The sequence below is a fragment of the Pteronotus mesoamericanus genome, unplaced genomic scaffold (assembly GCF_021234165.1).
Source record: "Pteronotus mesoamericanus isolate MK-2021 breed Mesoamerican mustached bat unplaced genomic scaffold, CSHL_Meso_final contig_164, whole genome shotgun sequence".
Lineage (NCBI taxonomy): Eukaryota > Metazoa > Chordata > Mammalia > Chiroptera > Mormoopidae > Pteronotus > Pteronotus mesoamericanus.
Window position 1 is genome coordinate 31,145,181 of NW_026555065.1, and position 22,290 is coordinate 31,167,470.

Sequence of the window (22,290 nt, forward strand, 5' to 3'; positions counted from 1 at the left end):
GTAATGGTACCCCTAAAAGGAAGACAGTCTATAAAGGAGAAAATGAGCATTCTGGTGTGTTTGATGAACAAAAAAATGGCCTTAAAAGGAAGCTTATTAGGGAGTTGTATCTGGTGTGGTCTGAGAGGACTGAGGAGCACTCTCCTGTTCATACACACATTCATGCAAATACTTAGACTGTCACATGGCTAAAATTCCACAAGCAATAATATTCTTTGGCATTTTGAAATTGGTCTAATTTATACAAGGGATAGTAAATAATCTAGCATCATAATAACATAATAATCCCTGAAAAGTTTGTAATAATCTACATTTTTGTAGCATTGTATAATTTGAAAACTGCTCTTACATATAGCATTTTCTGTGATTCTCATGTCATCCTTGCTGTGGAGGTATTATTATTCATATTTTAGAGAGAATGTAATATAGTCTTAGAGCTTGTCATTCCCTGAGGAAATACTCCTTAAGAAATGACAGAGCCAAAATCTGTAATCCCATTGCCTATGTTCAGCTACACCAGTGGATCCTAAACCAAAGTTGGAGCCCAAAAATCTACACCTTTCAAAAATTCCTCCATATGATTCTGATAATGTCAAAGTCTGGATCCCATGTACTACACCATCCTACAGAGAGAGAACAGATTCTAATAATGGCCTATAAATGGTCCCTTAATGGAACCAAATTGTAACTTGCTTAAAGTCACTCTACAGATATTTTCCTACCTGGCTACAAAGCCTCCTGTTCCCTCCTTTATGTCACTTAGTTGATACTACTGTTTTGTTCAATGTATGTCAATTCTAATTGTTTTAGAATTGAATTGCCCATGTCAAAGTTTACATCTCAGTGTAGCTTTATCCAGCCACCTATTTGTATTGTCTAGACCAATGTCATGCAAAGTTGGGTGTGCCAGGCAACCCAATGAAAGATGCAGAAATGAAATGTCTGAATTCCTATTTTTATTTTAATTCTAAGAAAGCTTTCTTTCCAATTCTTTACCAATATTTACTATATTGGTTGACAGCGGTCTATATACAGTTTAAAAGCAAGTAGTCATATATAAAAGAACAACTGTATTGTTGGGGCACCCAATGAAAACTAGAAACCACTGGTCTAGACCCCTTCCCTTGTAAGTGGGAAAATATGCTCACTTTCCTAGAGAGGAATCAGGAGGCAAAATCCCCTTTGGATATGAAATTTCTACTGCAATCTTTACAGGATGGAAGAAAATGACCTCAGAGGCCAATAATATTTCTCACACTGTGAGTGAATTCATCCTCTTGGGCTTCCCTTGCCGCAGGGAAATACAGATCTTCCTCTTTTCCATATTCTTTGTGACTTACATCCTGACCCTCCTTGGAAATATGGCCATCATTTGTGCAGTGCGCTGGGACCACCAGCTCCACACTCCGATGTACATTCTGCTGGCTAACTTCTCCTTCCTGGAGATCTGTTATGTCAACTCTGATGTGCCCAACATGCTGGCCAACATCCTCTCCCAGACCAAAACCATCTCCTTTGCTCAGTGCCTCCTCCAGTTGTACTTCTTCTTCTCACTGGGCACAACCGAATGCTTATTCCTCTCCATCATGGCCTATGACCGATTCCTGGCCATCTGCCGCCCCCTGCACTACCCCACCATCATGACTATTAACTTCTGCAGCAGGCTGGTCATCTTTTGCTGGGTGTATGGTTTCCTCTGGTTTCTGATCCCGGTGATACTCATTACTCAGCTACCATTTTGCAACCTGAATGTGATTGATGACTTTCTGTGTGACCTGGGTCCTCTCTTGGCCCTGGCTTCAGCCTGTGTCCCAATTCCAGGGACTGTTCTCATGTGTGGCACCATGAGCTCCCTCCTCATCTTTGCCACCTTTCTCTACATTATTGGCTCCTATACCCTGGTGCTGAGGGCCGTGATGCAGGTGCCCTCAGTTGCTGGCCGGAAAAAGGCCTTCTCCACCTGCTCCTCACACCTGGCTGTTGTGTTTTTATTCTATGGTTCTGTCATGATGACATATGTGAGCCCAGGGACAGGGCAAGCAGAGAATATGCAGAAGTTCACAACTTTGTTCTACTCAGTCTTGACCCCTTTTTTCAACCCCATGATCTACAGCCTTCGGAATACAGAAATGAAGGAAGCCCTGAAGAAAGTACTAAGAGGCTCCTAAAACTGGTCTGTGATTTAGTGAGTTACTCCCAGATGAGTTCAGAGTGTGAGCCTCCTGTCAGTGAACAGCTAAGAAACTGGAAAGCAGATGTGAACTTTTGAAGGAGCCATTTCAAAATCCCAAATGTCAGGACATTAATGAAATCTTTCCTTAGGCAATATTAATTGCCTCTTCCATAGCACATTACTTGTATTTCTGTTTAACATGCCCTTCCTTTTTTCTTGTATTATAGTTAGTTTTTCACAAATCCATCTCTACATGCCTTCCCATTCTTATTATATTGTAAATTTTTTTAAGAGCAGGAACTATGCTTTATCCATAATTCCAGAATCCAATATAGTTCCTGGAACAAAAATGTCAATAATGTCAATTTAAATTAAAAATATATTGTTCATATTTCTTCACTAGAGTTTATTACACCTGACATTCAGGAAAATATATAAAGAAACTACGCAAACCCTTTAACAATGTATATTTTATATGTCCTATGGGTGAAATGAAAAGAATTTTCCTGGAAAAATGTGAGATAGACCTGAACTTGTTGTACCAATCATTAAATGAAAAACAAATCAATGGAAAAGTCTCACCAGGTAAAAGTCAATGTCTAAGAAATTACCCAATTCTCACCCTTCATCAATTCCTTTGTCTAATAATGTAACTAAATTATTTCATTTTCTTCTTACTAACCATGCTTCCATTATTACATATTTTAAAACATATTGTAGAATGCTTACCACTGAAAATGTGGTTTGGGGATCATCAGACAGGCATCACTACAGAGCTTTTATTTATTTTTTATTGAAAAATATTTTTCTTTGCTTTTTAATTTTTGTAAATTTTATAATATTTCAATTACAGTTTATATTCAATATTACTTTTATTAGTTTCAGGTATATAGCATAGTGGTTAGACAGTCAAATGCTTTACGAAGTGATTATACTAGAGAGCCTTTAGAAGGCAGTGTCTCAGGGCCCCATCTCAGGCCTATTGATGCAGAATCTGCATTTTATTTCAGTGGATTATTATGCACATTAAAGTTGTAAAACCACTGATCACAGTAATCATGTCCACACATAGGATTTTCTTTTTCCTCTCCTTTCCTTTTTTTTTCTTTTGTCATCAGAATTTAAGAATTTTAATCTGCCCCAGAGTTGCTGAAGGAAAGTTGTGGTAAAATATTCTGCTTTCCTTTATGCCCCCCAACACATACATACACACACACGCGCGCGTGCGCACACACACACACACACACAACTATGTGTAGGAAAAATAATTTTGTACATGGGAAGATACAATTTAAATTCAACACTTACACATAAAGGTTAGTTCTATCACTCATATCTTTAAAAATTTAAATGAATATCCAGTCAAAACCAACAGGGTGTCTCTTTGAAATGTTATCTATATGTATTTCCAAGTAAATCACAGGACTGTATACTGTCTTGAAATATCCTTAGAAGGCTCTGTCTTTAATCAGGTAACAGAATAAAAACCCCAGAGTCCTTTCTTTCAAATGGAGTTGGGAAAGACAGGAATAGAAGGAATTATTCAAACTTTGTCTTCTTTCCCTGTGGCTTGTGGTCTTCTCCTCCTCTGCCTCCTCAACCTTCAAAACCTCCCTGGCCTCTGTCACCAAATCCACCTCAGCTTCTTCTGCCCCACCTTGGCCTCCAGAGCCACCTGTACCTCTGCCATGACACCCAAAGACAACTTCACCATTAGGCTTGGCCCAATCCAAAGTAACTTTGTTTCCATCAATTTCACCCTCTTCCATGGCCTACTTGGAGACTTTGGCATCTTTACTGCTGTTGAAGTCTACAAAACCAATGCTTTTGGATGACCCAGTCTCCCAGTCAGTGACTGTCCTTGCCCCAAAACAGCCATCAAATAATTCTATTAATGTCTTCTATAGTTTCCTCAGACAGACCTTTGACAGAGTTTTGGATGGCTGGCTTCTTGCATTAGGTGATCCCCTGGGTCCTTGCAATTCCAGCCTGATTACTCTGCCCTCAATTTCTCTTTTATTACCGGAATTTAGATTTACTCTTTTGGTTCTGGGGCACTTTAATATAAATTGCTTTCTCAAATACTTCCCGGAGTTTCTTCTGTTGCGCTGCAGAAGAAGTTGCTTAAAATCAGAGTTTCTGATTCACCACTCCAAGTGCTATTCCTTCTGCCACTATAGTCTTTACTTCAACCCTTCTCTCCAATACAGTACAGGGAACTGGATTGCCCATCTATTTCTGTTCCCTGCTTCTCTTCCAAGGTTTTCTCTATATCAGCTTCTGTCTTAAATTCTGTATAAGCAATCCCTTTACTCTTTCTATTCTTGCTGGCTAATCTAATCTCCATCTTCAAACACTTCCTTTCATTTGTCCTGAAAAACTTTATAGGGCAGATTTTTAACCAAAAGTGTTCTTGCATCTTGATCTTTTTTACTGCTTTTTCCCTTTGGTTTTCTCGTTTAATATCATTGCCAGACTTTAGTGAGTTCAAAGGCTCTTTTCAAGTCTTCAGCAATTCAGAATCCACATAGCCAACCTTTCTAGACACACCAGTTCTGACATCCACAAAAGCAAGCTTGTTTTTAACAAAAAAATGTAACTGATGCTCATTTTTAATTCAGGAGCAGATTTGTTGAACTTCAGATTTCCAACCAAGAGATTGAAGGCTGGAGTTAGTTCTGTGGTTTTCACTTTCTGTTTCTTGACTTCAGGAGCAGATTTCTGATTGGTCATTTTTTTCCTTTCATTTTCCATGTCCTTCTTTGACAGGTTTCTACCTCCTCTTCATCCTCCTCCTCCTCATCTTTCTCTTCCTCATCATACTCTTCTCCATCATCTTCATTGTCCTCCTCTTCATCATCATCCTACTTGTCTTCATCCCAGGTGTGATCTTGGCCTTCACAGAAACAGCTTTTGAGATTTCTTGCCTTTGGCTGGTGTAATCTCCATAGGTTCTTCTTCAGAGTCATCTTCCTCATCTTCATCCCCATCATCCACAGCAGGAGCAACAAGAGCAGCTCTCATCACTGCTGGCTCAAATTCATCCTCATCTTCATCCTCATCCTCCTTATCATTCTCATCACTGTCTTCCTTTTTGGCATTCTCACTATTCCTTGCTCCCTTGGCTGGAGTGGCTTTTCCCTTCTTACCAGGGGTTGCTACCAATGCTTTGTCTGGTGTGCCTCGCTTCTTGCCAGGTGGGGCAACTGCTTTGGCTGATGTAACTGCTGCTTTTTTGTCAGGGACTGGCACAGCTGCTGCCTTTATGCCAGGGGTGAAAACTGATTTCTTGGCTGGTGTAGCAACCACAACCTTTTTTGTTGGGGAAACCATCATCTTCTTTGCTAGAGTTGTGGTATTCTTCTTGCCTTTTTTTCTGAGGAATAATAACCTCTTCTCCATGGCTTTCATCTTCTTCTGACACTTCCTCATCTTCACTATTTTCTTCTACTTCCTTTGGAGGAGGGGAAATTTTCTTGGGTCACCTTGGTTTTTACCAGCTGTTGTGAGCTTCATTCACCATAATAGCAGCTTATGATGGCAGAGTGTGTGGCAGGTGAGTGTCACAAATGATATCAGAGGAACTGAAGAACATTGATGGCAGCTGCTGGTCCACATGTAGGATTTTCTATTGATACCTACTTCAACCTGAGCAGTGGTTCTCAACTAACTGACTCAAAAATGGGGGTGGGGCCTAGACACAGGTATTTTGAAATGCTCTCAGGAGATTGTATTACACAGAGAAGGTTGGGAACCACTGCATTCAAATTTAGGAATTTCTAAACTCTGCAGTAACACAGAATGAGATCACACCTACATTCCTTTTCTTTTCAAAAGCCATATTGGTGCAAATTGACCAAACTGAATATTAGATAGCAACAAGACATGTTATAATGTAAGTAAGTATAATAATCATTGCTTTGCAAAAAAAAAATTATATCCAAGATAAGAAAGTCTCTTTTGAATGTTTTTAACATTCTGCTTTTTGGTATATTATGCAGAGTAAAAAGAAAATATGAGACTTCCAGCCAAGATAAAGGCAAAGGTAGATACACTTTGCCACCTCACAAAACCAGAAGAAGGACAACAACAAATTTAAAAACAAAAAAACCCAGAACTGCCAGAAAATTGAACTGTACGAAAGTTTGACAACCAAAGAGTTAAAGAATAAACATTCATCCAGACTGGTAGAGGGGCAGAGACTGGGCAAAGGGGACGTGTGGCAAGGCAACAGCTGCTGGACCCAGAGGCCACGCAATTGCGTATGGATAAACCAGGAGGAACAACCAGGGAGCAAGACAGATCACACAACCAAGGGTTCCAGCACAAGGAAAAGAAAGCCTCAAAACCTCTAGCTGTAAAAACCTGTGGGGGTTGTGGCAGCAGGAGAAACCCCCAGCTTCACAGGAGAGTTTTTCAGAGAGACCCATAGCTCCCATAATGTACACAAATCCACCCTCCCAGGAATCAGCACAAGATGGGCTCAAGTTGCTTGTGGGAAGTGGGGGAAGTGACTGAAAATGGGGCAAGAGCCAAGCAAGTGGCATTGTTTCCTCTCAGACCCCTCCCCACATACAGCATCACAACGCAGCAACCTGGATTGCCCCATCCTGCTGAATACCTAAGGCTCTGCTCCTCCCAACATAACAGGCACACAGAGACAAAGAAATATGGCCCAAATGAAAGAAGTGATCAAAGCTCCAAAAATAGAACTAAGCGATAAAGAGATAGCCAACCTTTCAGGTGCACAGTTCAAAACTGGTAATCAAGATGATCACAGAAATGATTGAGTATGGTTGCAAAGGGGAGGAAAAAGTGAAAGCAATGCAAAGTGAAATAAAGAAAAATATACAGGAAACCGACAGTGAAGGAAAGGAAACTGGGACTCAAATCAACGATTTGGAGTAGAAGGAAGAGATAAACATTCAACCAGAACAGAATGAAGAAACAAGAATTCAAAAAAATGAGGAGAGGCTTCAGAACCTCTAGGACAACTTTAATCATTCCAACATCTGAATCATATGGGTGCCAGAAAGAGAAGAGGAAGAGCAAAAAATTGAAAACTTATTTGAAAAAATAATGGAGAACTTCCCCAGTGGCCAAGGAAATCGACTTCCAGGACATCCAGGGAGCTCAGAGAGTCCCAAAGAAGTTAGACCCAAGGGAGCACATACCAAGCCACATCACAATTACACTACTCAAGATTGAAGATAAGGAGAGACTCTTAAAAGCAACAAGAGAAAAGGAGATAATTACCTCCAAAGGAGTTCCCATAAGACTATCAGCTGATTTCTCAAAAAGAAACCTTGCAGGCAAGAAGCGGCTGGAAAGAAGTATTCAAAGTCATGAAAGGCAAGGACCTACATCCAAGATTACTCTATCCAGCAAGCTATCATTTAGAATGGAAGGGCAGATAAAGTGCTTCCCAGATAAGGTAAAGTTAAAGGAGTTCACCATTACCAGGCCCTTATCATATGAAATGTAAGGGACTTATCTAAGGAAAAGAAGATCAAAAACTATGAACAGTAAAATGATAACATACAACTATCAGCAACTGAACCTTAAAAAAACAAAGACAAACTAAGCAAACAACTAGAACAGGCACAGAATCACAGAAATGGAGATCAGAGGGGAGGAGGAGAGGGGAGAATGGGGGGAAAGGTACAGGGAATAAGAATCATAAATATTAGGTACAAAATAGGGAGAGGGAGGTTAAGAATAGCATAGAAAATGGAGAAACCAAAGAACTTAGATGTATGACCCATGGACATGAACTAAGGGGGGTAAATGCTGGTGGAAGGGGAGGTGAAGGGTGTAAGGATATAAAAGGGTGGGAAAAAATGGGGCAACTGTAATAGCCTAATCAATTATATATGTGTGTGTGTGTGTGTGTGTGTGTGTGTGTGTGTGTGTGTGTGTAAAAAATAAAATATGAGAAACTCTCCTGGCATTATATCAGCCTTTGGAGTGACCCAGATTAACAATATTTCTTTCCTGTTTTCAAAGAGACCACAACCCAGTGATGGAAATAAACTTTTCTAAGCTTTTTGTTTCTTTTGTAACACTTGATTGAAATGTTTGTATACCATAAAATTCACCTTTCTAAAAGTGAATAATTCCATGTTTTTCTAGTTTATTGACATAATTGTACAACCATCACCACTAACAAATTTTAGAATATTTCAATCACTGTAAAAAGAAATCCATGCCCATTAACAGTTGTTGCCTATTCAGCTTCTCTCTCTTCAGCTTCTGACAACCAGTTACCTTTCTGTCCCTAGTATTTTGCCTATTTTGAGCATTTCTTATAAATGGAATCACAAAATGTGTGACCTTTTGTAGCTGGATTTTTTTACTTAGCCTAATATTCATCCATGAAAAATTAATCCATGTTGTAGCATGTGTGAGTACTTTATTCCTTAAATTGTTGAATAATATTCCATTGTATGGATACATCACAATTTGTTCATGCATCCATTAATTTATGAACATTTCTGTTGACTGCGGGTTCTTTTCTGTAAGTAAGCCATACTTTTCTGTTCCTTTGCATGTCTCATTTTTTCACTTAAAATTAGATATTTTAAATAATGTGGCAACTTTGAAAATCAAATCCCCCCAACTTTTCAGCTTTTGTTGTTTCTGTTTCTTAGGATTGTTCTTGTTGTTGCTGATACTGCTGTTTGTTTCTTCAATGACTTTTTTTTTTACTAATTCTGTGAAGTATCTGTCACCTGTTATGTGTAGTTACTGAAGTTTCTGCTTGATATTCTTAATTGTCAGAGCATGATTACATGGAGAATTCCTTAAATGTCTTTAACAAATAAGTTATCCACACTTTGCTAAGGGGCTCTGTGTTAGAACATGACTTCAGTACTTCATCAGTTAATAAATCTGCCTTTGTCTTCATTTCCTTCTTGTGCAGGGCTGCAGGTCCAGCCATAAGTAAACATTAGGGCCTTCTTAAGTCTTTTTTGGAAGTGTGCACAGCTCTACACATGTATGTGGCCTAATATATCCCCAGGAATATTTCAAAGATCACTATGAACATCTCATTCCCCAGAGCTTCCTTTTACGTTTTTTGTCCAGCCTCCCATTTGTCCCAGCTGACATCACTACTTCAGGCATCTGGCATGTGAAATAACTGTCATTGACTGTTTGCAACAATATGCTGGGTACAGGGCTTTTCCCACTGAACAAGATTGGATTCAGGCTAAATAACAAGTCTTAAAAATAAGGCTTTTCCAAGGAGTTGTAAAACAGATCAAATAGTGAGAATTCTCTGGAGATGGGGCTTTTTGAAGAGCTCCAAAAAGCCTTCCCCCTCCAGTGGCTACGAGTCTGCTGGTTTTCACAGATACCGTGGTTGCAAGGCTGCTGGTTTCTGAGGCTAATGTAGAGCTGGGGAGAAGCAAATGGGAATAAGACAATTTAGATGGCACAAAGCTCACTTTTATTACCAAGATTCAGCTGTTTTATTGAATAAATGTTTCTCAAATTGTTGCAAACCTTTGATTAGTTTCCTAAGTTCTAAAAGAAGCTAATTTTGATAATTTCTAAAAGATTTCATAATTTTTTTTGGAGGAGTGAGTTTTGGAGACCCTTATTCTTCCACTCTGGAAGTCCCTCCCTAAACTTTTAACCAATTACAATACAATAATATGAATTAATAACTTCAATGTTATATAATAGGGTTGTGTGAACAATATTATAGAAGCAGAGTCATAGCCAATTCTGCCTGGAAGGGTAAGATATAAAAAGTAATACAAAGAAAATACCATTTGAGTTGAACCTTGAAAGATCAGTAAAAGATATGTGGACATAGATACTAGAAGAACAGTCCATAGAAAGTCAGAAAAAAATAGAATCAATCTCATAGTAAAATAGGCAGATAATAAATTTAGGGCAATTGGAGTTCTACAACATCAGTCGGAACAGATCATTGACTAAGTGATCAGAGGACTATGATCTCTTTTTCTTGATCCCTTTAATTTAGAGGATCTCTTTAATTTGCCCCCGGCCTACCCTCATTTCACCTACAATTTACATAATGACATTATCTAGGACAAATTCTGTGCTTTCTTTTACTCTTGCCTTGGGACATAAAGCAATGAACTACTTCATCATTTCAAGAAATTTTTATTACATTATTTCTTCTTGACAGGAATTGTTTTAGGTGCTAGTAATACAAAAGTGAAGACAAAGACTTTTTCTCATATAGCTTACCCTCCTGAGAGTACAAGAGAGTCACAATAAAGAGATATATAATTCCATACACTGTTAACTAATAGAAACAACTATAGAGTGAGGAAATAGAAGGAGTGGGTGTTGTGGGGGTGCTGCACAGGGTGCTCCTGGATCTGAGGGTGACTGTCTGGGGCCAGCTGAGGAGGGAGCGGGGCTCTGAGTCCCACAGAGCCCATCCCAGGGTTGTCATAGATGGGGGAAATAAACACTAGTCCTCGCAAACACTTCTCTGTCTGCCAGGAGACGGGGCATGGCTCTTCCCTCTGGTGGAGAAGGCCCCGAAACCCTGTGTCCAAAGAACCATATGCACAGGGGTATGGGTGCAAATCTCATCAATCAATGTCAAAAGGCTATGTTTACAGAAAACAAATAGAGAGCATACATAACAATTGAAGGAACCCAAGAGATCTGCCTCAGGTCAGGGTCCATGAATAATGTAAACCTCCCCAGTGTGAGCCAGTTATCATAACTATTGAGGGAAGAACAAAGCATACTTCAAGGAACTTACTTTTAGGCCTGGTTTCCCCCAGCCCTACCCCCCCACCCCAGGAACTGCCCAATACAGTTTAAGGCTGTACCTGCCTTTAGTATTGTTTCAAGCCTGAGCCGGGGGTGCAGGGCAGGGCCACCAAGAGATAAGGAGACTTCTTTCAGATAGAATGAGGACTCCAGCCATGTCCAAGCTGAGCCGAAGGGTGTGGGCCTTTTTGCCCTTTCTCTTTGTTCCCTAAGTCCTTGTCTGCTGTCCATACCAGCTATGTCTGTCTTAGGTTGTCCCTTTGCATGAGAGATCTTACCCATCTTTGACTAGCCGACCATCACAGGGCCAAGCAGGGGGATGTGAGGGAGGCAGCCCCTGCCAGGGGGACAGATTTGTCTCCTCAGTGGCCTGTTTTCCCAAGGCCTCCTTGATTATTTCCAGCCTTGGGGTCCTCTTGCCTGTCAGTGAGGCTACAGTCCCTAAACTAGAAGGGACAGTTACCCAACAGGTGGGGTGTATATTTCTAACAAGGTTGTCAAGGAAGTGTTCTCTAAGAAGGGGACAGAGATGAGAACTGAATTAAGTAAGAAAGTGAGATATGTAAATGCCTGGGAAAAGGACATTCCAGGCAGAAAAAATATCTAGCTCAAAGACCCTAGAGTTAGTGCATAAAAGCATTGTCAAAATACATCTCCTGTATGGCTAGTTCAAGTGAATGAAAATAAGATCATTAAAGTAGCCAGAGCCTAAAATATGCAGGTTTTGTAGGCAACTGTAAAGGCGATGAGTTAATCTTAAGATAATAATGATTAATGATAATAATGGTAGCGGTAGTAATTATGTTTACTAGTTTGCTGTAGCAAGGGAGAATATTCCAAATGAATCATGAGACAACTCAATAAGAGCTTAAAAGAGCTGTGTTTAAAAAAAAAAAAAGATATGGACATGTGTTATATGATTTGAGGGAAAGTTCAATGAAACATAAGGCTGTTTTAGATATGATGCTGTCAGGAAATGGGCGATTTAGTGATCAGCATCTTAGTCATTTTTATCTAGGAAGTGGGAAGAATTAAGCAAGACTAGAGTGGTCAATAGTCAATAACCATTAGTCATTCACATTAGCAGGGGAAAGGTAAGGTTCAATTATTTTTGTGGTTGTAGACCATCCTTGTTTTCATCTCCTTACCTGATTAGAGAATGGCCTTGATTTGTCTTAATCATCACGGAGTAACCTTGTCTAATACTCTATAAATATTTAGGCTTAGCAAATAACGCTATCGCATAGCTTCTAGGAACTGGTTCTCTGGACTATATCATTCTATTTCTCAGTAATAATAGGAAATGCTTACTTTGTATTAAAAATGTTCCAGGCTTTATTTACAACCATGTAAAGTCAATAACATTAGTATTATCATCATCAAGATAAGGAAACTGAGGCACTAAGAACAAAGAAAATTTAACCTAGATTACTTATTTCCTGGGGACATTTCATAGTAATCATTCTCAAGACCAAGTCTCCTGAGGTGACAAGAGCCTAGAGTCTCTAAGGAACAACTGCTCTAAAGCTGACTGTTTCTCAGCTATAAATTGATTCCTCAAGACAAAAAAGTAAAGTCATACTCTGCTTATTACAGAGTAAGGTACACTGCATCTTCATATTTCTGGATAACATTTTTTAGAATGTGATACAAAAGATAATGAAAGTAGAATTAGACTTGAAACTATTTTATTCCTTGCCTTGTTTCAGACATAAAAGTGATATAGTCACTATTTAAACCTGAAAAGAAATACAAAATGGGACATTATTATATATCCAACTATTTATTTCTGATGATTCTGTTATTGTTCCATGTATAACATCTCATCCTGTTTGCTCAGGGAAGAGAAACTATTTGAAGAAGTAATGACCAAGAATTCTCCAAAATTAAAAACAGCCACCAAATTACAGATCTAAGAAGCTCAAAGAACAAAATGCATAATAAACACACACATATACTTAAACATATAATATTCAAACAACTAGAAAATTACAGGTTTATATCTTTAGTGAATATAAATGTAAAACCCCACAACAAAATGCTAATAGATGGAATTCAATAGCACATTAAAAGGGTCCCACACCATGATCAAGTAAGATCTATCTCTGGGGTACAAAGAGGGTTGAACATATGCAAGTCAATTAACAAAATAAAGAATAAAAAGCATGTAGTCAATTTCAACAAATACAGAAAAAGCATTAGACAAAATTTAACCTCATTTGTGACTAAAAACTTTAAACAAATTAGGTATACCAGAAACATACATCAACATAATAAAGGCCATATGAGACAAGCCCACAGCTAATATCATACTCAAAGGTGAAAGCCTGAGAGAGCACTTTTTCCAAGATCAGGAATAAGACAAGGGTGCCAACTCAGCACTCTTATTCAACATAGTCCTTGAAGACATAGACAGAGCAATTAGACAAGAAAAAGAAATTAAAAGCACTCAAATTTGAAAGAAAGAAGAAAAACTGTATTGGTTGCAGATGATGTGACCTTATAAAAAACAAACAAACAACCAAACACAAACTAAATACTCCACCAAAAAACTGTTATAACTAAAAAACTATTTCAGTATGGTCTTGGGATACAAAACCAATATGCAAAAATCAGTCATGTTTTTATACACTAACAAACTACCCACAAAAAGGAAATTACAAAAAAAAGAAGTTACAAATACAAAGCTATTTGTAATAGTACCAAAAAATAAAATGCATAGGAGGAAATTTAACCAAGAATGTGAAAAATCTGTGCTCTAGAAATTGATAAAAAGAAATTGAATAAAATTGAATAAGAGGCAAATAAATGGAAATATATTCTGTTTTGATCATTTGGAAGAATTAATATTATTAAAATGTCTACAGCATTCAAAGCAAGCTGTAGATTCAATATAATCCTTATCAAAATTCAAATGGCATTTTTTTACAAAAATAGAAAAAAGATCTTAAAATTTGTGTTAAACCACAAAAGATGCTGAACAGTCAAAACAATCTTTAGGAAAAAAAATGAACAAAACTGGAAGCATCACATGTACTACAAAGCTATAGTAATCAAAAGAGTGTGGCACTAGCAGAAAAACAGACACATAGACCAAAGTAATAGAATTGAAAACTTAGATAAAAACCCATACATATATGGTAAACTAATCTTGACAAAGATGTAAAGAATAAACAGTGAAGAAAGGATAGTCTCTTCAATAAACAAAGTTGAGAAAACTGAATATCCACGTGCAAAAGAATTAAAATAGAATGATGTATTACATCAAAATTAACTCAAAGTGAATTAAGGACTTAAATGTAAGACCAGAAACTATAAAATTCCTAGAAGAAAACATAGGGGAAAAGCTCCTTGACATTGTGTTGGCAATGATTTTTGGATATGATACAAAAAACACAAGCAACAAAAGTAAAAAAAAAAAAGTGGCTCTGCATCAGACTAAAAAGTTTCTGAAGAGCAAAGGAAATAAGCAAAATGAAAGGCAACCTATGCAATGGAAGAATATTTGCAAACCATCTATCTAATAAGGGGTTGATATCTAAAATATGTAAAGAACCCCTGTAATTCAATAGCATAAGTATATAACCTCATTAAAAATGGACAAAGGACATGAAAAGGCATTTTTTTCAAAGTATTAGAATGGCCAACAGACACAAGAATGTGTTCATTATCACTAATCATCATGGAAATGCAAATCAAAACTACAATGAGATATTGCTTCACACATGATAAAATGGCTTTTGTTAAAAAAGACATAACAAATGCTAATAAGATTGTAAAGAAGCATTATTTACAACAGCCAAGACATGGAAACAATCTATGTGTCCATTGATCAATAAATCAATGAAAAAGTTGTGGAATATATATACAATGAAATTATTAGTTGTAAAAAAATGAAATCTTGGCAAGCTAATTTTATTTATTTATTTAGTTAGTTAGTTAGTTAGTTATAGTTATCCAACACATGGACTTTGTTCAGACTTTGACCATTTTCTTACTCCTCTTCTGTAGTAAGAATTTTTCAGGGATAGCATCCAATCCAGGCATCACTTGCATTTCAGTTGTCATGTCTTTTTAGCCTTCCTTCATCTGAATCAGTCTTAGTCTTTTTTTTCTCCTCTCAACTTTGATATTTTGAAGAGATGGGGCCAGTTATTTTGTAGAATGCCCTTCAATTTCAGTTCATCTGATACTTCATTAGATTCAGATTGTGCATAGGTAGCAGGAATACCCCAGAAGTAATGCTGTGTTCTTCTCATTGATCCTATCAGGCAGCAGATGATTGTGACTTGTTCGCATATCGGTGATGTTAACTTCAATCACCCAATTTTAGACATGTCTTCTAAGTATCTCTAATGTAAAGTTACTATTTTCCCTTTTGTAATTAACAACTAACATGTGGGCAGATGACTTGATATTCTATCCTTATTTTGTTCAATGGGTTATAATATATTCATCACTTATTTTTGATACTGAGATTGCCCCCAGATTTGGCCAATGGGAGCTCCTTTGGGCTGACTTCTAAGCCTGTCATTTTTTTAAGTAAATTATTACTTCCAACACAAGGTGGTCCAGCATTAACTCTTCCGGCTCCAACCTCAGACTTAGCAATTTTGGTAAGTACCTTTGTCTCTTTTTAGTGAGAAATGATATTTGAACCCAAGATTTGGAAACAAGGTGTGTTCATAGCCACTGAGCTGTCATTGCTCATGTTCTTTCAGGAGACAGACTGGGGAAATTAGCTATTTCATATTATTCCTGCCTGTCAACATTTTATATTTGTAGCTCCTTTCTCTCACTATGAAATACCTGGCTCCTAATGAAATCAATGTATTTAGTCCTTTATTCAATTCTACAATACACATAACCTTGTTTCAGAATTACTACATCCATATCACTATTAATAACAAAACTGCTAATTTATTAAATTAAATTTAAGTTTTCTTTGCAGTTCTTTTTTCTTTTTAAATCTTCAGTCTGAGAGGGGTGAAAGTACTGTAGGTAAAATTTACTTGTATTCTTTATTTTCCACTTTCTTTAATATGGTTTTTACATATTTGGTATATAGTTTATTTGTTTCTGTTTGTTTCCAACTTTGAAGTTTAAAAAATCCTTGTTGATTTAACTTTTGGCATTTTAATTATGATGTGTCTTGGTGTAAACCTTTGTGGGTTCATCTTATTTGGAACTCTCTGCACTTCTTAGACCTGGATGCCTGTTTCCTTCACCAGATTGGGGAAGTTTGTTTGTTTCTTTTAATTTTAGAAGGGGGGGAAGGGAGGAAAAAAGAGAAGGAGAGAAATATTGATTTGAGAGAGAAACATTGATTGGCTGTCTTCCATATATGTCCCGACTGGGGACCAAACCTACAACCCAGGCATGTGTCCTGACTGAGAACTGAACAAGTGACTTTTCAGTTTGAAGTACAATGTCCAACCAACTGAGCCACACTGACTGGGGCTGAGGAAGTTTTTATCCATTATTTCTTTAAGTAGATTTCCAGTCTCTTTCTCTCTTTTTCTGGTATCCCTATGACATAAATGTCAGTATGCTTGATATTGTCCCAGAGGTCCTTTAAACTATCCTCCTTTTTTAATGTTCTTTTTTTGTATTGTTCCAATTCCTTTTTTGCTATCTTGTCTTCAAAATCCCTGCTTCAATCCCCTGCTTCATCTAATGTAATATTGATTCCCTCGAATGTATTCTTTTCAGTTGTATTCTTCATTTCTGACTGGTTCTTTTTATGTTTTATTCTTTTTCCTGTTTCCTATCTCATTGCTGAAACTCTGAGTTTATTTATGCTTCTCCCCAATTCATTGAGTATCCTTAGACCAGTGTTTTGAATTCTTTATCTGATAGACTGCTCGTTTCTATTTTACTTAGTTCTTTATCTGGGCTTTTGTTCTGGTCTTTCATGTGCGACATATTTCTCTGTCTCCTCATTTTGGCTGTCTCTCTGTGTTTGTTTCTATGAATTAGGCAAATGAGTGACCTTGTGTAGGAGCTTCTCATACACTGCATGTGGTGGTTGTCTTTGGTGGGCCAGGTGGAACTGAAGCATGTGTGGGTCCCAGAGGGCAAGCCTTACCAGGGCCTGGAGCTGTAGCTGGAGTGAAGAGGGGATGATGGCAAGCTTCACTAGTACCATCTTGGCAGACCACTTGGAGTTGTAGCTGGAATGGGCTCAGGCCTCAGGTAGCCCCAGGAGCAAGCCACACCAGGACCTGGAGCTGAAGTTGGATTGGATGTGAGCTGTTGGGATTCCCAGAGGTAAGCCACAGGTGCTGTAGCTATAGCTGGTGTTGTCTGCAGGAAGTCCTGGGGACAAGCCACACCTGGGTGAGAGTTGTAGCTATGGCTGGTGCAAGCTAAGGGAAGTCCTGCACAGCTGGAAGCTGGAGCTAGAGCATGCTGCAGGAAGACTTGTTTCTGTGTGGTCTCTCTCTTATATGCTGTGCAGACGCTGTTTGTTTGTCCTTCAGTCTTCTTCAGGAGAATTACTCTCTCTGTACATGTAAATTTGATGTGTTCCTGGGAGGAGGTGAGTTTAGGATCCTCTTATCTTACTGTCTTGGACCAGAAGCCAACTTAAATTTAAAATTCATGTGAAAATGCAAAGGACTTACATTAGGCAAAAAGAAGTTGGAGGACTAACACTATATAATTTTAAGACTTATTATAAAGCTACAATGATCAAAATAACGTGGCAATGACATTAAGTTAAAAAAAAAATCAATGGTACAAAATGGAGAGTCCATAAATAACACCATATACATGGAAAACTGATTTTCAACACATGGAAAAGCAATTCAGTGTAGAAAAGATAGTATTTTAAATAAATGGTATTGTAATAGTTAGATATCCATATCAAAAAAATGAACTTCAGTACTTGAACACCTCACAAAAATCAGCTCAAATTGTTCATAGATTATAAAATCTAAAACTACAAAACATCTCAAAGAAAATATAAGGTAATATTCTTGTGACTCAGGCTTAAGCAAATATTTCTTAAACACATCATCAAAAGTACAATCCATAATAGATCAAATTGATAAGCTGGACTCCAGTCAAAATTTAAAATGTCTGCTCTTGGAAAGACACTATGAAGAAAATGACAAGACAAGCCACAGAGTGGAAGAAAACATTTGCAAAGCATATATCTTTCTTTAATTGTTGTTCAATTGTCTCCATTCCCCCTCCCCCACCACTGTCCCCCACTCTATCCTCAATGCTACCCCTCTTTGGCTTTGTCTATGGGTCCTTTACACATGTTTCTTGATGACCCTTTCCATTCTTTCCCCAGTTTCCCCTCTTCCTCCTCCCTTCTGATTACTGTCAGTTTGTTCTTTATTTCAATATCTCTGGTTATATTTTGTTTGCTTGTTTGTTTTGTTGATTAGGTTCCGCTTATAGGTGAGATCACATGGTATTTGTCTTTCACCGCCTGGCTTATTTCACTTAACATAATGCTCTCCAGTTCCATCCCTGAGGTCATGAAGGGTAGGAGCTCCTTATTTCTTTCTGCTGCATGGTATTCCATTGTGAAAATATACCATAGTTTTTTGATCCACTCATTTACTGATGGGCACTTAAGTTACTTCTAGCACTTAGCTATTGTAAATTGTGCCCTATGAACATTGGGGTGCATGGCTTCTTTTGAATTGGTATTTCAGGATTCTTAGGGTATAATTCCAGCAGTGGAACTGCCAAGTCAAAAGGCAGTCTCATTTTTAGTTATATATCTATCGAAGGACTTGCATCAGGATATATAAAGAACTCTCAAAAATCAATAAGAAGAAAACAAGTGACCCAATATAAAATGTAAAAAAGATTTGGACATTGAAAAAAACATATGCATATGACAAATAAGCAAACAAAAGCATTTTCTACATCATCAGTCATTAGGGAAATGCAAATTTAAACCACAATATGCTACCACCGTACACCTACCAAAAACTGAAATTTAAAACATTGACCATACAAGTGTTGGTGATGATATAAAGGAACAAGAGCCATCATACACTGTTCATGCAAATGTAAAATTATGCAAACACTGTAGAAAAGTTTGGCAGTTTCTTAAAATTTTAAACATTCATATACTATTTGATAAAGCCATTTAACCTCCAGTTACTTACCTAAGATGGAAAAAAGCATACATCATACAAAGTCTTCGGCACAAGTGTTTCTTACAGGTTTACTTATAACAACACAAAACTGGAAATAATCCAAATATCCATCAACAGAGGAATGGATAACAAGTTTTGGTATATCCATACAATAGAATATTACTCAGCAATAATAAATGAATGATCTATTGAAACATGTAACAGCATAGAGGAATATCAAAATAATTGTGCTGAGTAAGAGACTAGACCCCCCCAAAAAAAGAGCATATATGGTATGATGCCATTAATATAAAACTATAGAAAAGGCAAACTCATATACAATTGAGAGAAAGACCAATGGCTCCCTGGGGAGTTAGGTCAGGAAGAGGTAAGAGGGAGAGGTTGCAAAGAGTCATGATGATCGGAGATGATGGTTATTTTTATTATCTTGATTATGGAAATGATTTCACAGGTGTATTTATATGTAGGGATGTGTGTGTGTGAAAAATTTATCAAATTACACTCTTTGTCTATAGGTTATACCATAAAACTGTTTAAAAAATAAAAAGTATTCTCAGATCAATACCAGAGATGGAAGAACGTAAAAAAGGAATGAGGCAGAGAGAAGTACAGATAACTCTGAGCTCTGTTACTTGATCAGCCCTCCACACCTGCTTTTCTAGGTCGCTCTGTCCACAGGGCTTGACTCTCCCACTGCAAGTAATTCACACTGGATGCTCTTTTACATTTTCCAGAGGAGAAAATTACTCCTTCAACAGGTAGTTAGTGAGCTTCCACTGTGTGCCTAAGTGGTTTGGTTTTGTCAGACAGAGATATCTGCAAAAACTCTGGGAAGCAGGACAAGAAAAGGGAATGAGGCTGCACTGCAGAGTGCCGTGTTCACCAGGACAAGGACTTTGAAGTATTTTTAAATATGAGTATAAATGGTGGCCAAAGAGAAAAATGAACTAAATTCATTGGTGTTTTAAACAAAAATTTCTGCCGGAGTAGGGAGGATGGAGAGATTGGAGATCAGTTGTGATCTGCCTCTCTGTTGAGGATAAGAAAACCTTAGAATCTGCCTCCAAAGTTACAGTTGGTCAGAGAACAAGGGCAGAATAACCCCACTCTGAAGGACCTTCACCAAGAACACCCTTGCTCCTGAAAAGTGTTTCTGCATACAGCTATCTTCTTAGAGATGTCTATAGGGAGTGTCATTAAAAACTTCATGCTTACCCTGACTGGTAGGGCTCATTTGGTTGAACGTGGTTGCACAAAGCAAAAGGCTGCTGGTTTGATTCTCAGTCAGGGCATATACTGGGTGCAGGCCAGTGCCCAGTCAGGGCATGTGCAGGTGGCAACCTATCAAAGTTTCTCTCATACATCAATGTTTTCTCCCTCTCCTTCCTCCCTTCCCCTCTAAGAATAAATAGAATTTTTTTTAAAAAAAGAAAGAAGCTTTCTGCTTCATAGCCAATTTATTATGCATTATGTTTGTCAATGCCCTTTGGCCAAAGACCACAGGAATACCTGTAGATGAATGAAGTGTGTTGATTACACATTATAGCAAGGCATAACATATACCATGGAAGAGCCAAGGGGTGTCTCAGTGAGACTATGTTAGAAAAAAACTACTATAGGACTGGGGCTTTTGTTGAGTGATTTGGTGAAGAATCTAGTAAAGTGGTGCTTTGCTCCAGACTGAATGTTGACAAAGCAAGGGCCATTTTATGACTAAGTAAGTATCTCAATGAATCTTACTTAGAAAGGGCAGATAAGAGAAGAATAAAGCTATAACTGGCTTTAAAATAAACTAGCAGTCACTCATTTTACCCAAGAATGGAGGATATTTGTCATTTTACGGGTGACACAGGGATCTTGTTTTTTCAGTGCTAAGACAAAATTGTACAGTGGCCTTAAAATATATGCACTCATGTATATTATAACTGGATTGGTGAGTGAAACAAGTATTGCAGCATCCTTTTGTTTATAGGATGCTGAACGTAATTTTTCCATGAATTGATCATGGGTGATGCATGGAGCTTCATATTCCCATACCTGTTTGAAAGTCCCTTTAGATGCATCAGGCCAATTCAGGTGGTTTCCATGTTGGCTGCAATGCTAACATACTCCCAGGGATTAGTCCCTTCACCACTGAGCCCCTGCTAAAACTTCCAAGGCCCCCAACTACCCCACATCCTCAGGCTGTCTTTGCTCCTGCTAAGAGCCTCCAAAGACCATATGACCCCATATTGGCAGCTGGGCTTCATGGAGAAAAGGCTTTATGTTCTGAAAACAGCACATCCTGATTATCAGTAAACAGCATGTTGTGCCCTGCTTGGCTTCACGGACAGCTCCTTTTCTCTCTCAGGGCTGCAGTTTTCCCATCTGTTCCATGGGCAATTAGAGATTCTTAAGGTTTATGTGAAAGATTGTGATGCCACAGAATTCTTTCTTTAAAGGAAATCTGTCTACACTCCACATGTGAAATAGATCAAGGTCAAGCAGTTGTGATTGAAAAGGTGAATGAAGCGGGTGGACATAGGAAAAATAAATGAATAAATAAGCTTTATTTTGTCTCATTTTGTCATGGTCTCAGACTAATCTTTTTTCATTTTGTTGAATTTATTGGGGTGACATTGGTTAATGAAATCATATAGGTTTCAGGTGTACAATTCTACAATACATCATCTGTATATTGTATTGTGTGTTCACTACCCCAAGTCAAGTCTCCTTCCATCACCATTTATCCCACCTATACCCTCTTCTATCTCCTTTATCTCCCTCTCCCTCTTGTAATCACATACGGTTGTCTGTTTCCATAAGGGTTTTTTTGGGGGGGCGGGGGGGCAGTTGCTTAATCCCTTCACCTTTTTCACCCAGTCCTGCAACCCCTAATGCCACCCCAGCCTCTAAAAACTGACTGTTGGTCTCAGACTAACCTTGACTGAATGTGAAATTATGTCCGATAACAGAATAGCACGGCCTAGCTGAGAGTGTCAGATCAGCTTTCAATAAGTTTGAGGTCTAGTTGTGAATGTCAGATCAGTTATGGACGTCTGGAGCTTCTTTTATCCCCTTTAGGTTTGTAAAGTGCTTCAGTGGCCGTATGCTAAGCACACTTAGGGGAGTTAGAGATAGACTTCTTGGTGTATTAATTCAGCAAACAATCAATCAATGATTTGTTAGTATTTCATTTTACCTGTGAGATGTTTAAAACAAAGAAAAGATATTATTTCAAATTACATA

The 22,290-nt window shown here is 38.0% G+C and overlaps 1 protein-coding gene and 1 pseudogene across 1 annotated transcript; one reads left to right on the plus strand and one right to left on the minus strand.

Annotated features, from left to right (window-relative positions):
- The first annotated feature begins 1,226 nt into the window (after positions 1-1,226).
- LOC129064102 (olfactory receptor 11H6-like) lies at positions 1,227-2,168 on the plus strand. The gene has a single exon (XM_054565180.1). The coding sequence runs from the start codon at positions 1,227-1,229 to the stop codon at positions 2,166-2,168; it is 942 nt and encodes a 313-aa protein (XP_054421155.1).
- Positions 2,169-3,712: 1,544 nt separating this feature from the next.
- On the minus strand, positions 3,713-5,689 carry LOC129064101 (nucleolin-like; annotated as a pseudogene).
- Between the last annotated feature and the right edge of the window lie 16,601 nt (positions 5,690-22,290).